Source organism: Rattus norvegicus, chromosome 8 (genome assembly GCF_036323735.1).
Source record: "Rattus norvegicus strain BN/NHsdMcwi chromosome 8, GRCr8, whole genome shotgun sequence".
Taxonomy (NCBI): domain Eukaryota; kingdom Metazoa; phylum Chordata; class Mammalia; order Rodentia; family Muridae; genus Rattus; species Rattus norvegicus.
The window spans coordinates 118,481,920-118,495,260 of NC_086026.1; the positions used below are offsets into that span (position 1 = coordinate 118,481,920).

At 54.7% G+C, this 13,341-nt stretch overlaps 1 protein-coding gene across 1 annotated transcript in view; it reads left to right on the forward strand.

Moving 5' to 3' along the window:
* The first annotated feature begins 1,444 nt into the window (after window positions 1–1,444).
* Window positions 1,445–13,341, forward strand: part of Col7a1 (collagen type VII alpha 1 chain) — a 32,373-nt gene continuing 20,476 nt past the window's right edge. Inside the window, exons 1-36 of the mRNA NM_001106858.2 lie at window positions 1,445–1,668; window positions 2,146–2,326; window positions 3,042–3,201; window positions 3,288–3,381; window positions 3,476–3,637; window positions 3,739–3,902; window positions 3,979–4,108; window positions 4,212–4,328; window positions 4,409–4,555; window positions 4,642–4,758; window positions 4,833–4,982; window positions 5,061–5,189; window positions 5,911–6,054; window positions 6,142–6,267; window positions 6,366–6,509; window positions 7,029–7,148; window positions 7,283–7,426; window positions 7,738–7,863; window positions 7,954–8,100; window positions 8,316–8,438; window positions 8,763–8,909; window positions 9,139–9,273; window positions 9,356–9,502; window positions 9,581–9,717; window positions 10,695–10,821; window positions 10,904–11,050; window positions 11,138–11,310; window positions 11,402–11,437; window positions 11,522–11,548; window positions 11,639–11,683; window positions 11,754–11,816; window positions 12,319–12,390; window positions 12,484–12,519; window positions 12,641–12,676; window positions 12,832–12,903; window positions 13,009–13,086. Of these exons, the coding sequence (NP_001100328.2) occupies window positions 1,581–1,668; window positions 2,146–2,326; window positions 3,042–3,201; window positions 3,288–3,381; window positions 3,476–3,637; window positions 3,739–3,902; window positions 3,979–4,108; window positions 4,212–4,328; window positions 4,409–4,555; window positions 4,642–4,758; window positions 4,833–4,982; window positions 5,061–5,189; window positions 5,911–6,054; window positions 6,142–6,267; window positions 6,366–6,509; window positions 7,029–7,148; window positions 7,283–7,426; window positions 7,738–7,863; window positions 7,954–8,100; window positions 8,316–8,438; window positions 8,763–8,909; window positions 9,139–9,273; window positions 9,356–9,502; window positions 9,581–9,717; window positions 10,695–10,821; window positions 10,904–11,050; window positions 11,138–11,310; window positions 11,402–11,437; window positions 11,522–11,548; window positions 11,639–11,683; window positions 11,754–11,816; window positions 12,319–12,390; window positions 12,484–12,519; window positions 12,641–12,676; window positions 12,832–12,903; window positions 13,009–13,086 (4,191 nt within the window). The 5' untranslated portion in view covers window positions 1,445–1,580. The remainder of the gene's footprint in view (window positions 1,669–2,145; window positions 2,327–3,041; window positions 3,202–3,287; window positions 3,382–3,475; window positions 3,638–3,738; window positions 3,903–3,978; window positions 4,109–4,211; window positions 4,329–4,408; window positions 4,556–4,641; window positions 4,759–4,832; window positions 4,983–5,060; window positions 5,190–5,910; window positions 6,055–6,141; window positions 6,268–6,365; window positions 6,510–7,028; window positions 7,149–7,282; window positions 7,427–7,737; window positions 7,864–7,953; window positions 8,101–8,315; window positions 8,439–8,762; window positions 8,910–9,138; window positions 9,274–9,355; window positions 9,503–9,580; window positions 9,718–10,694; window positions 10,822–10,903; window positions 11,051–11,137; window positions 11,311–11,401; window positions 11,438–11,521; window positions 11,549–11,638; window positions 11,684–11,753; window positions 11,817–12,318; window positions 12,391–12,483; window positions 12,520–12,640; window positions 12,677–12,831; window positions 12,904–13,008; window positions 13,087–13,341) is intronic.

Here is a 13,341-nt window from a genome sequence, read left to right on the forward strand (position 1 = left end):
ACCCCGGTGTTGAGAAAAGGTTCTGGGACCTGTAAAGGCACTGTGTCCCCAGATGAGAGTGAGAGTCTTCAGTGACAAGGGACATTCCAACTCTCTAGACGACAGGGAAATAGCAGTGGACGGTCCCCTGTGCCCCGAGGTTTTCCCATGCTAGAAAACTATAAAAACTTCCACCCGTCCCCATCTCCCCACTTAGCCTGTGGATCTGCAGGAGGTCACAGGGTCAGGCATATTGCAGGCAGCCCAGCAGTGGTGATGAGGAGGTGAGTTTCTGGTGCAGAATTGTACAAGACAGACTAGAAAGCAAGGGAAACGGCCCAAGTGATGGCTAGTTTTCTTAGGAGTGTCTCTCTGTACTGATGATACCCGCCCAGTCAGCATGCATGTATAACCAAAGGAAATCAGTAGGAAAGTGGGCTTGACCTGGGATTGGCAACAACTGTCCAGAGGAAAGAATTGAGAGAGGGGGTCACTTAGGGAGGGGAAAGTTAGATACCTTGAGGCATCAAGGAAAGGAAGTGGTCATGGATTGGCCCTGGCCTAGTCAGGGAACAGAGTACAAAGGGTCTACAAAAGTAGGCCAGAGGGGACTCTCAAAGGCTTTAATGAAGGCGAGTTGATGGGGGAACCAGACCTGAATCGTGGACATGCCCTGCCAATGGGTACATGGGTCTCAGGAGGTGGATTCCTGAGAGATGAGCTGTCAGCATGGGTGGTCCATCCCTCCACATATGGACAACCCTCCCTCTCTGCAAACACAGCTGGATGGCATCTGTCTAGGACTGGTACAAGCCACACAGTAGGGAGTGAGAGGCATTGGGACGGACAAATAGGAAGGCGCATGACACAAGTTCCTTCTTCCAAAGTGGGGAGCGTTGCTTAGATCCAGCCCAATGGGAGTCCCTAGGATAGTCCCATAGCCTCCCGTTTGCTGGGGGCTGCTCTGCCTATCATAAAGGTTAGGGTGGGGCACAGGAGGTCCACCAGACAGAAGCAAGGCTGATTCACATGCTTCGAGTTTGTCAGGACCTATGGCCTGAGGCTTTGTCTGGGCACCCCCATGGGGTTAGGGGTGAGTCAGCACCAGCTGCAGTATGCCCTAACATCAGGCTGCTGACCCTAGGGTCTGCTGGAACCTGTCCACATTTCAGAGAGCAGCAATGACTTCATTGGCCATCCTAACTAGAAAGCAGTCAAAACTTGTAACCCCTAAATAAGGTTGGGGTGCTCTCGAAGTATCTGTCAAAACTCTGGGTGATTCCCAAAAGCCCTGGGACCTGACCTTGCCCTTAAATGCGTCATATCTTAAGTCCAGGAGAAGTGGGGTGGGGGAAGCGACCTCTGGGGAGGTGGGTGGGGGCGGGCTGCCAGGTCCCCGCCTGCTGCTCCGCCTCCTGGGATCAGGGACTTTTCTCCTCTGTGCCGGCGGGACTTGCGGCGGCGGCGGCGGGAGCAGGCTAACGCGCACAGGCAAGATTAGGAAGGACTTGGGGTGGGGGTCACTCGGTTTCCACCCGCCAAAGGCTTGGGAGACAAGGGACAGAGGTTGGGTTCCTGGCTGACTGTTTCTATCACTCAGGATGAGGCTGCGGCTCCTGGTCGCTGCGCTCTGCACTGCCGAGATCCTGGTGGGGGCGCCCGGAGTGTGGGCCCAGCCCAGAGATAGAGGTGGGCATCTTCCGGGGCTCGGCACCCTGTCACCTATGCAACTACTCAAACTTTATCCCTGACATCTTTCCACCGAGGATTTCTCCAAACTCTTCATGGATTCTTCCTAAACTCCTTGAATTCTACTCTGTGTTCCCCAAATTGCCTCCTACCCCATAGCACTCCAATTCTAGCTCCCTAGATGCACGCTGAATCCTCCGTCCTATCAGCAACAGTCTCTGCAAGCTGATCTCAGCCCTGGAGCTACACCCCTGCTTGCAGCTTATTCTCCCCCAAGGTGCTCCAGCCCTCCCTTGAGAAGCTCTGTTCCCAGGCCCACTGTGGTTTCCTCCAACACTGGCAGAAATACGCCTACCTGGGCTCCGTTTGCATAGGAAGACAAGCCTATTGTCCTCCTAGTCCCCAAGTCCCTGGGGACCTCAGTGTCTAGAGGACCTGTATTCCCTAAAAGGTCATGATCTCTCCTCCTTGCTTCAGTGACCTGCACCCGCCTTTATGCTGCTGACATTGTGTTCTTGATTGACGGCTCCTCGTCCATTGGCCGCAGCAACTTTCGAGAAGTGCGGGGATTCCTGGAGGGGCTGGTGCTGCCTTTCTCAGGAGCAGCCAATGCACAGGGCGTCCGATTTGCAACAGTGCAGTACAGTGATGATCCACAGTGAGTAGCTGACTTGGGGGTCAGGACTGTAGGCCCTAAGACCCCTTGACAGGAAGGAGTCTAGAAACAGGGTTTGGAGAGCCCAGAAAGGCCCTCCTAGCCAACACTCCCCTGCAGAGAGGTAGGGATAACTTGAAAGAGTGGTTTTGTCTTAAAACACCCCTCAGCCCACTGGGGGGTGGTCCTGGGGTAGAGGTGGTGGGGGATGGACAGGATAGTTCTGTTTTCTGATCTACATAGAGAAAAGGAGTCCAGGAGCTCCAGGTATTGGGCTCCTATTGGAGTCTGCATGTTTGGGCTCTCCATTTTGTCTGGCCAGTGTTCACTGTCCTGAAACTGGGTCCTTCCTCCTATAATTATTATATAATCAGATATCCTGTCCCCGCCCCCCCTTGAGGGTCCCAGGCTCATTAAGGCTCAGTGACATTGATGTGTCAAGTAGCACCCAAGGAGGCTGTTAATGTGGAAGCTTCCGTGGTAGAAAGTTGGGGTCTCGGAACCAAGGGTACTCTTAAGAGGTCTCATCTCGGGGCTGGGGATTTAGCTCAGTGGTAGAGTGCTTGCCTAGGAAGCGCAAGGCCCTGGGTTCGGTCCCCAGCTCCGAAAAAAAGAACCAAAAAAAAAAAAAAAAAAAAAAAAAGAGGTCTCATCTCAGAGGCAGGGCTGGAAAAGGTCATGGCCCCTTGCCTTGTGCTACCCTGCTTTCTCCCCTCAGGACAGAATTTGGTCTGGATACACTTGGCTCTGGGGGTGACACCATTCGTGCCATCCGGGAGCTCAGCTATAAGGGTGGTAACACTCGAACGGGGGCTGCTCTTCTCCACGTTTCCGACCGGGTCTTCCTGCCTCATCTAACACGTCCTGGCATCCCCAAGGTGTTCCCTAAACCTACCATGCCTCCAAATGTGACCCCAAAATAAATGTCCGAAACATCCCTGACTGGTCTTGGCACCTATCCCAGGTCTGTATCCTGATCACAGATGGGAAATCCCAGGACTTAGTGGACACAGCTGCCCAAAAACTGAAGAGGCAGGGGGTCAAGCTGTTTGCCGTGGGTGAGAACCAAGTTGAGGTGGGGAGGGGTCTCTTGGAGTGGGGACCGTGCAGAGAATGTGTAAACAACTGAGCCCTGTATGGACACCACTTCAGGAATCAAGAACGCCGATCCTGAGGAACTGAAGCGCATCGCCTCACAGCCAACCAGCGATTTCTTCTTCTTTGTCAATGACTTCAGCATCTTGAGGACCCTGTTGCCCCTCATTTCCCGGAGGGTGTGCACCACGGCTGGTGGTGTGCCTGTGACCCTGCCTTGTAAGCTCCTGCCCATTCTGAGTACCCTGATCCCAGCCTGGGAGTGCTGACCTGTGCACTCCTCACCCCTGACCTATACTGTCCCCCAACCCCCTTCGCAGCCGATGACACTCCGTCTGGGCCCCGGGACCTGGTGCTGTCTGAGCCAAGTAGCCAATCCTTACGAGTACAGTGGACAGCAGCCAGTGGCCCTGTGACTGGCTACAAAATTCAGTACACGCCCCTGACGGGGCTAGGACAGCCACTGCCAAGTGAGCGAAAGGAGGTAAGGAGGTCAGCAGTGACTGGTGGCTGTTAAGGACTTGGCTGGACCATATGAGATGACTTCTGGCCTTGGGCAGGTGAACGTCCCGGCTGGTGAGACCAGCATGCGACTACAGGGTCTCCGGCCACTAACTGACTACCAAGTGACTGTGGTGGCCCTCTATGCTAACAGCATCGGAGAGGCTGTGAGTGGGACAGCTCGGACCAGTAAGCAATTCTGTCAACCTTTGACCCCATTCTCCTGACCACCCAGCCCTTAAACCCCTTCCTATTTTTGGCTTTACTAATCCCTGGTGGGGCCTTCCCTCAGCTGCCAAGGAAGGGCTAGAGCTGAGCGTCCAGAACATCACATCCCACAGCCTCCTGGTGGCCTGGAGGAGGGTACCAGGTGCTAATGGCTACCGCGTAACATGGCGGGACCTCAGTGGTAAGTGAGAGGCGTGGACTGACAAAATTATCGATTCCTGCCTCTACAAGGCCCACTGAACCCTCTGTGTCCCTACACAGGTGGGGGGGCACAGCAGCAGGACCTGAGCCCTGGGCAGGGGTCAGTGTTTTTAGATCACTTGAAGCCTGGCACGGACTATGAGGTGACTGTGAGCGCCCTATTTGGCCGCAGCGTGGGGCCTGCTGCTTCTCTGACTACCCGCACTGGTGAGAAGTCTGGGCGGGTCCCTTTTTCAGGCTGGCTGGGCAGGACAGGGTACAGGGGGCCACTGATACCCATGTGCCCTGGGCAGCCTCTTCTGTTGAGCAGACACTGCGCCCCATCATCCTGAGCCCCACATCTATTCTCCTTTCCTGGAACTTGGTGCCTGAGGCCCGCGGCTACCGCCTGGAGTGGCATCGTGAGAGTGGTCAGTGTGTGTGGAGAGCCTAGAGGCAGGGTTTGGGGCTTGGCTTCAGCTAACCTGGTCCCGCCATCCTGCAGGCTTGGAACCACCACAGAAAGTGGAACTGCTCCCTGATGTGACCCGCTACCAGTTGGATGGGTTGCAGCCAGGCACTGAGTATCGCCTCACGCTCTACACTCTGCTGGAGGGCCGTGAGGTGGCCACTCCTGCGACTGTGGTTCCTACTGGTAAGGGTTCTGTAGGTCTGTACGTTGTTTGGTCAAGTCTAGCAACTGCAGTCAACTTCACACTGTCTTCTCTCAAAGGGCTAGAGCAGCTGGTGGGCCCGGTGATGAATTTACAAGCCACAGAACTACCTGGGCAGCGGCTGCGAGTGTCTTGGAACCCAGTCCTCGGTGCCACCGAGTACCGTTTCACTGTACGCACCCCCCAGGGTAAGGCAGAAGCAGCGAGAAAAGTTCCCCCAGACCGAAGTCCCAGCCTGCAGTTCCCTCCCACTCTGGCTGGGTTCCCACACCCTCCTTCGTCTTTGTGGCCATCTACATCCTGAGAACTGTCAACCCCAGAACAGCCTCAGGGTCTCTCTTTCCTCTCCTCTACCTCAGCTCTTCAGTTGTGGTTCGCCCTTCTCTACTGCCACAAGCTCTGTGGACCACAATCCTGCTGTCCTTCTCTAGGGAGAAGAGGGCCCCCCTGTGGTCACTGTGGCTCAAACTAGTCAGAGCCTGTCTCTGTCTCTTGGTCCTTTCTTTGCCTGAGCGCCTGCCCCTTCAGTCTCTTGCATTCCCACTGCCTTCCCACTAAGATTCCTCTAATACTGACCTCTCGCCTCACCCAACGCTCACCCATCATCCTGTGTCAATGTCTATCTGAGGCTTGCCAACTTGCGTCACTGTCTCAGACTCTCATCTTGCTATGTCCTAAGCCCTGTCTGTCATCCAGCGTCCCCATCACTGGTGACTCCTGTTATTCCGTGCTACCACCGTGGACCCCTTACCCCTGCATCGTTTTCTCTTACTGTTCTCCTCTCTCACTGCCCCTCCCCGTCCAATCTCCCCATCTCCCATGATGTCTGGTGTCCTTGCCTATCGCTGACTGCTGTCCTAGATCCCTGTGTGGTACTCACCCCTGCCTGCCCACCCTGCCTTTCCTTAGGGGTCGAGCGGACTTTGTTGCTTCCTGGGAGTCAGACAACCTTTGACTTAGATGATGTTCGAGCCGGGATTAGCTACACAGTGCGAGTGTCTGCTCGAGTGGGCACTCATGAGGGTGATGCCAGCACCCTCACCATCCACAGAGGTGAGCAATTTAGGAGACTTACGGGAGATGGCGACTGACTTGCTCCTGTCCTCATGTTGACCCTTGACCTCTGTCTTTAATCCCCAGATCAAGAAGCCCCACTTATTATCCCAGGACTGCAGGTTGTGGCATCAGATGCAACAAGAATTAGAGTGGCCTGGGGACTTGTCCCTGGAGCCAGTGGATTTCGGATTAGCTGGAGGACAGGCAGTGGTCAGTGTGGAGTGTGTGGGTTGCTGAGGGGAGCTCTCAGAGTATTGGGGAGCAAGGGGACATGCAGAAACCAGGCCATCATCTCTCTCTGATCCCAGGTCCAGAGTCCAGTCAGACGCTGGCCCCAGACTCTACTGTCACAGACATCCTGGGGCTGCAGCCTGGAACCTCTTATCAAGTGGCTGTGTCAGCCCTTCGAGGGAGAGAAGAGGGGCCCCCTGTGGTCATCGTGGCTCGAACTGGTCAGAGCCTGACCCAGTCTCCTGGCTCTTTACCTCCCGGCCCCCTTAGACTTCTGTGGTGCCCTCAGTGGTGCACACTACTTCCACCTTGAGTCCCAGTCCACCGCATCCCTACTCTCGGGCCTTCCCCTTCGCGGTCACTTGTCTCTCCCATGGCTCCCTCTATCTGACTCTTATTTCTGCTACTCGTCCCTCAGAGCCTACCACTTCCTCCTCCTCCTCTTCCTCCTCTTCATTTGTTGGACACAACTCTCCTCTTGGACCTTTACTTTGTCATTTGCCTGATGTCCTCATGGTCCCCTAATGCTTCCACGGACCCCTCTCTGTCAGACCTCATCCTTCCGATCGCTGCTACCTGACAGCTAAGTTTCCTACTGTGCCTTCTGTAGAACCCCTCACTGCCCTTTGGTGAGGTCCCTGCCTCCTATAAACCTCAAAGTCTTCCCTTGCCAAACAGTTGCCCATCTTCTCCTGTCAGACCTGCCTACTTTACCAGACTCCCGTTATCTCCCTCTCCAGATCCACTGGGCCCAGTGAGGAGAGTCCACTTGACTCAGGCTGGTAGCTCATCTGTCAGCATTACCTGGACTGGGGTTCCTGGCGCCACCGGATACAGGGTTTCCTGGCACTCAGGCCATGGTAGGAGGCAGGAGTTTAAGGGGGGCTATGGGAGGTGGTTCTGACTAGAATGAAGGCTAAAGATGCTTTCGGGGTCCGAGTGGAGCGCTGGGTAGTCTGACAAGTCCTGGTGTTACCTCCATCCCTGATCCCAGGTCCAGAGAAATCTCAATTGGTTTCTGGGGACGCCACGGTGGCTGAAATAGATGGACTGGAGCCAGACACAGAGTATATAGTGCGTGTGAGAACCCATGTAGCCGGTGTGGATGGAGCCCCGGCCTCTGTGGTTGTGAGGACTGGTGAGTGGATCCTGCCTTGGCTGACCCAGGCCGCTGTGTATCTCTGATTGTTGCACCTGCTCATTCCAGTGCTACTCAGTAACCTTCCTGTCCAGACTGAACCACCCCTGGCCACTGAGTGTCCATTCGTGTTTCTGACCTTGGCCATACAACACCCCCGGCCGAAACACTAACCTCCTCCCCTTAAAGTTCCCTCCACTGACCCAGCCACACTAACCTTCCCTAGCCTTCATTACCCACGCCTGTCTTGCCCCCCTTGTCTCTGCTGGATACCCAGTGACCCCTCACTCTTCCCTTGCCTTCGTCCCTAGCTCCTGAGCCTGTAGGCAGTGTGTCAAAACTGCAAATCCTTAATGCTTCCAGTGATGTTCTCCGCGTCACTTGGGTGGGAGTCCCTGGAGCCACATCCTATAGACTGGCTTGGGGACGTAGTGAAGGTACGGCTCCATGACTCCATCCTGGTCCTTCCTGGCTACACGTGCCCTCTCTGGTTACCCCTAACTCTTACTCTCCACTGGCCTGGCTAGGTGGACCTATGAGACACCAGATAGTCCCAGGAAACAAAGACTCTGCAGAGATAACAGGTCTGGAAGGCGGAGTCAGCTACTCCGTGAGAGTGACGGCGCTTGTTGGAGACCGAGAGGGTGCACCCGTGTCCATTGTCGTCACCACACGTAGGAGGATGCTTGGGTTGAAAGGAGTCTTGAACTGGGGCTTGTGTTCAAGGGATGGGGCTTATGGGGAAACGGTTTGTGCCGGGGTTGGAGAGGGATCGAGGATTTATAGTAAGCCTGTGTGTGTGGGTAAAGTCTGGGGGAGGAAACGTATTCAGTGCGGTCAGTCCAGCCTAGCGGGCAGAGCCTCCCTGATTGTAATGCTCTCTCTTAAGCGCCTGAGGTCCCAGCACCTCTGGAGACCCTTCAGGTAGTGCAGAGTGGGGAGCACTCCTTGAGGCTGCACTGGAACCGAGTCCCCGGAGCACAGGGCTTCCGTCTGCATTGGCAACCTGAGGGTGAGTGGCCCTAGTATGGGAAGCTGGGACCAATTAAGGGAGAAGACCTCTGGGCAAAGTCATGGAAGGTGCTGGAAGGAGTGGGCAGCCAGGTCTGCAGAATCAAAACATCAGGGGGCTTAATCACCAAGGTGGGTGGAAGTAGTCAGCCTTGAGGGGATGCATCTGGTGGACGGGGTACAGATGAATGAGGAAGAGTCGCTGGGAGAATGGACCTCATGGGTCCGTGTGGTTGCTGAAGGTCAGTGAGGTGGGTGCCTCCATCACTGTTACCAGTCACCACCCCTCTGCATACTCCTGGCCTTACACTCACATTTGTCTCAGGTGGCCAGGAACAGTCCCTGACCTTGGGACCTGAGTCTAACAGCTACAACCTGGTCGGACTGGAGCCAGCAACGAAGTACCATGTATGGCTGAGTGTCCTGGGCCAGCCTGGAGAAGCTGCCCCTAGGAAGGTGACTGCTTACACTGGTGAGCCTCCCAGAGCGCTCACCCGCCCGTGGTGTGCTCTTCCTCCGCATTGATGACACGCCCTAATTTTCTGCTCTCCAGACTCTGATTCCTGTAGGCTCTTCCCCTAAGGCTCTGGGGGAGATTCCAGCATGATCTCCCATGATGCTTCACTAGAGTGAACCTGCCCCAGAATCTTGTATCTCTTGCCCTCTGCACCCAGCCTCAGATCCTTTGATTCCTCTTTCAGAGACTCCTCACATCCCGAGCACTGGGCTACGGGTGGTGGACACCTCTGTCAACTCAGTGACTTTGACCTGGACCCCAGTGTCTGGGGCATCCAGCTATATCTTGTCCTGGCGGCCACTCAGAGGAACTGGCCAGGGTGAGGGGGAGACCAGAAGTAGGGCAGGTGGTAACTGGGGCTCCATAGAGAAGTTCTTGTTTAACCAAATTTTCCTCTGCAGAAGTGCCGGGGGGCCCGCAGACACTGCCAGGGAACTCAAGCTCCCACAGAGTGACAGGCCTGGAACCTGGGGTTCCCTATGTTTTCTCTCTGACACCTATCCAGAGCGGTGTACGAGGTTCTGAGATCACTGTCACACAAAAGCCAGGTATGGAAGGGACCGTGGAGAAGCCTGAAGGGACCGTGAAATGGCCGGTGACCCTAGTAACTCAGTTCTTTTGTGCAGCGTGTCCCCATGGCCAGGTGGACGTGGTGATCCTGTTACATGCCACTCGAGACAACGCTCACAATGCAGAAGCTGTAAAGAGGTTCCTGGAAAGGCTGGTGTCTGCACTCGGGCCTCTTGGTCCACAGGCTGCTCAGGTTTGGCTCTAACCTGTCCCTGCCCCTCCTCTCCCCAACCACTGTCTTTGTTTTGTTTTTTGTTTTTTTTTTTTTTTTTAATTAACGAGTATTTCTTATATACATTTCGAGTGTTATTCCCTTTCTCGGTTTCCGGGCAAACATCCCCCTCCCCCCTCCCCTTTCTTATCGGTGTTCCCCTCCCCATCCTTCCCCCATTGCCGCCCTCCCCCCAACAATCTAGTTCACTGGGGGTTCAGTCTTAGCAGGACCCAGGGCTTCCCCTTCCACTGGTGCTCTTACTAGGATATTCATTGCTACCTATGGGGTCAGAGTCCAGGGTCAGTCCATGCATAGTCTTTAGGTAGTGGCTTAGTCCCTGGAAGCTCTGGTTGCTTCGCATTGTTGTACATATGGGGTCTCGAGCCCCTTCAAGCTCTTCCAGTTCTTTCTCTGATTCCTTCAATGGGGGTCCTATTCTCAGTTCAGTGGTTTACTGCTGGCATTCGCCTCTGTGTTTGCTGTATTCTGGCTGTGTCTCTCAAGAGAGATCTACATCCGGCTCCTGTCAGCCTGCACTTCTTTGCTTCATCCATCTTGTCTAATTGGGTGGCTGTATATGTATGGGCCACATGTGGGGCAGGCTCTGAATGGGTGTTCCTTCTGTGTCTGTTTTAATCTTTGCCTCTCTATTCCCTGCCAAGGGTATTCTTGTTCCCCTTTTAAAGAAGGAGTGAAGCATTCACATTTTGATCACATCTTGAGTTTCATTTGTTCTAGGCATCTAGGGTAATTCAAGCATTTGGGCTAATAGCCACTTATCCCAACCACCTTCTTGCCATCTCTCTGTGGTTTCAGGCTTTCCCCAGCCTTCGGATCATCTCTCCTATTTTACTGTCGTTGTTGACCCCCTAACTAGCAGTTGGAGAACACCTCCCATGTCTCTGTCCCTGTCCTATTCCACATGTCCTCCCTGTCCTGTGTCTGCTCCTACCCAGGTTGGCCTGCTGTCCTACAGCCACCGGCCCTCCCCACTGTTCCCGCTGAATAGTTCTCACGATCTTGGTGTCATCTTGCAAAAGATCCGTGACATCCCCTATGTGGACCCAAGTGGTAACAACCTAGGTAAGGACCGCAGTCAGCATGGACTCCTGGGGATTTTCCATCAGGTTCAGTGTCTCAGGTTCCGAGATGCCCTCTTCCCCAGGCACAGCCGTGACCACAGCTCACAGATACCTCTTAGCACCCAATGCTCCCGGTCGCCGTCGGCAAGTGCCAGGCGTGATGGTACTGTTAGTGGATGAACCTCTGAGAGAAGACATATTGAGCCCCATTCGTGAGGCCCAGGCTTCTGGTGAGCTGTAGGACTGATGGGGTAGGGCCTTGGGAATCAGGGTGACCCCGGTGAGGTTGTCATGTAGATTGCTGGATCTCTTCCTAGGGCTCAAGGTGATGATGCTGGGTCTGGTGGGAGCTGACCCAGAGCAGCTGCGCCTCTTGGCACCAGGCATGGACCCCATCCAGACCTTCTTTGCTGTGGATAATGGCTTAGACTTGGACCGAGCAGGCAGTGATCTGGCTGTAGCCCTATGTCAGGCAGCTGTGGCCATACAGGTTTGGAGAAAGCCTTTGGGGACTGGTAGTAGAGAGGGGCCTTAGGGTTCTTTTAGAACTTCCCGGTTTCAAGAATCTTCTTTCTCCACAGCCACAACTAGAGCCTTGTGCTGTGCCCTGTCCAAAGGTAAGTGGCCGGGGTCGAGTGAGTGGGCAAAGACCACAGCTAGGCATGGATATTCTTACCTTCTTATGACATGTCTCCTCCTAGGGCCAGAAGGGGGAGCCTGGAGTGACGGTAAGCCACCCAATGGAGGCAATCCACAGGTTGGGAGTCAGTGGGCAGAGGGTGGTTGATAACACAGGACTCACTAATTACTCCTTTTAGGGACCGCAAGGACAGGCTGGACCTCCTGGTCCCCCCGGTCTCCCGGTGAGTGCCTCCCTACACCTGCCTCTCTTGTACCTGGCTTATAGCCTCCTTACCTGCTGTCCTCATTCAGGGCAGGACCGGTGCTCCAGGCCCACAAGGTGCTCCCGGAAGTACCCAAGCAAAAGGCGAGAGGGTGAGTGTGGAACTCATTGACTGTCACTAGTGGGTGCTCCCACTAGTCTTCCTGGAGGGTGTAGGGCAAAAGGAAGAAGTAGAGTTAGAGCTGGGCATGGTGGTGCCCACCTGTAACCCTAGCGCCCAAGAAGCAGAAGCAGGATGAGACACAACTCTTAGGCTAACCTAGATCATACAGCTAGACCCTGTCTCAATAAATAATAAATCAATAAAGACCCATGGAATGTTCCTAGAGGCATGAGTGAAGATTTTAAAGCACACCAGGTTTGGGGGAGGTTCAGGAATGGACAGAAAGGGCTTTGAGATCCCCTGGAGAGGCTGGCCTCTTGCTGGCATTAGATCCATTCAGCTGACAGAGCTGCGTCTCTGCCCTACCACTCGGCTCTGGTAACACTTGGGAGCCTGTGGGGTTGGAGCCACGGTGGATGGTGTGGAGCTCTTTATGTAAGCTGGGACACTGGGGAAGGATCTTTTCTGCTCTGACCTCTCTGTCTCTTTAGGGCTTTCCTGGCCCAGAAGGCCCTCCAGGCAGTCCTGGCCTACCTGGTGTTCCTGGGTCTCCTGGCGTTAAGGTGAGGAAGGTTCCCCTTTACCATCACCAGGGGACACTTCCTTGAATGGGTGCCATGATTTTTGACTCTTCTGTCTTTGGCCTTCATTGGCAGGGCTCCCCAGGGTGGTCTGGCCCTCGTGGGGATCGGGTAAGTGTTCTCTTTCTGCCTTCCCAGTGTCTTCCAAGGTAAGAGCCTGAGGCTGGGGCCAGCATGGCTCATGAGACTCATCCAAGTCTAAGTACTACCCTCTACTCTGCTTTGTCCATAGGGAGAACGAGGGCCTCAAGGCCCAAAAGGGGAGCCGGTAGGTGAAAGGGAAACGGGGCCAGGATATTCCCTGGAGTGGGGGTGCCCCAGGCCAGACCCTGTACAAGACCTGAAGCATGCTAAGAACTGGAGCACCACCAAGGGCTTCTTCCACCTTCCCTACCCTAAGAACTGCTTTTTGCCCCCACACAGGGGGAGCCTGGGCAAGTCATTGGAGGCGGAAGGCCAGGGCTTCCTGGAAAGAAAGGGGACCCTGGACCTTCGGTAAGTCCCAGGATATGTGACTGCAAGTGATAAGGGAGCAGGAGAAGGCCACATGGGAGGAGACAGTCAGTTCTAAAGCACCTTATGTCTTGTCACTTCTAACAGGGACCCCCTGGACCTCATGGCCCTTTGGGGGACCCAGGACCTCGTGGCCCCCCTGGGCTTCCTGGAACATCAGTGAAGGTGACAGCATGATCCCCAAATAGTCTTGTGAATATCATGTGACTCAGAGACTTGATGACCTCACTGGGACCCAAACAACCCTTACCCTTTCTTCTGATCTTTAACCCCCATTGCTTAGTTCTTTCTTATTCTTTTTTGGGGGTTAGGTTTTTGAGATAAGGTCTCTCTGTGTAGCCCTAGCTGCCCTGGAACTCACTCTGTAGACCAGGCTGGCCTCGAACTCACAAAGATCTGCCTGCCTCTGCCTCCCAAGTG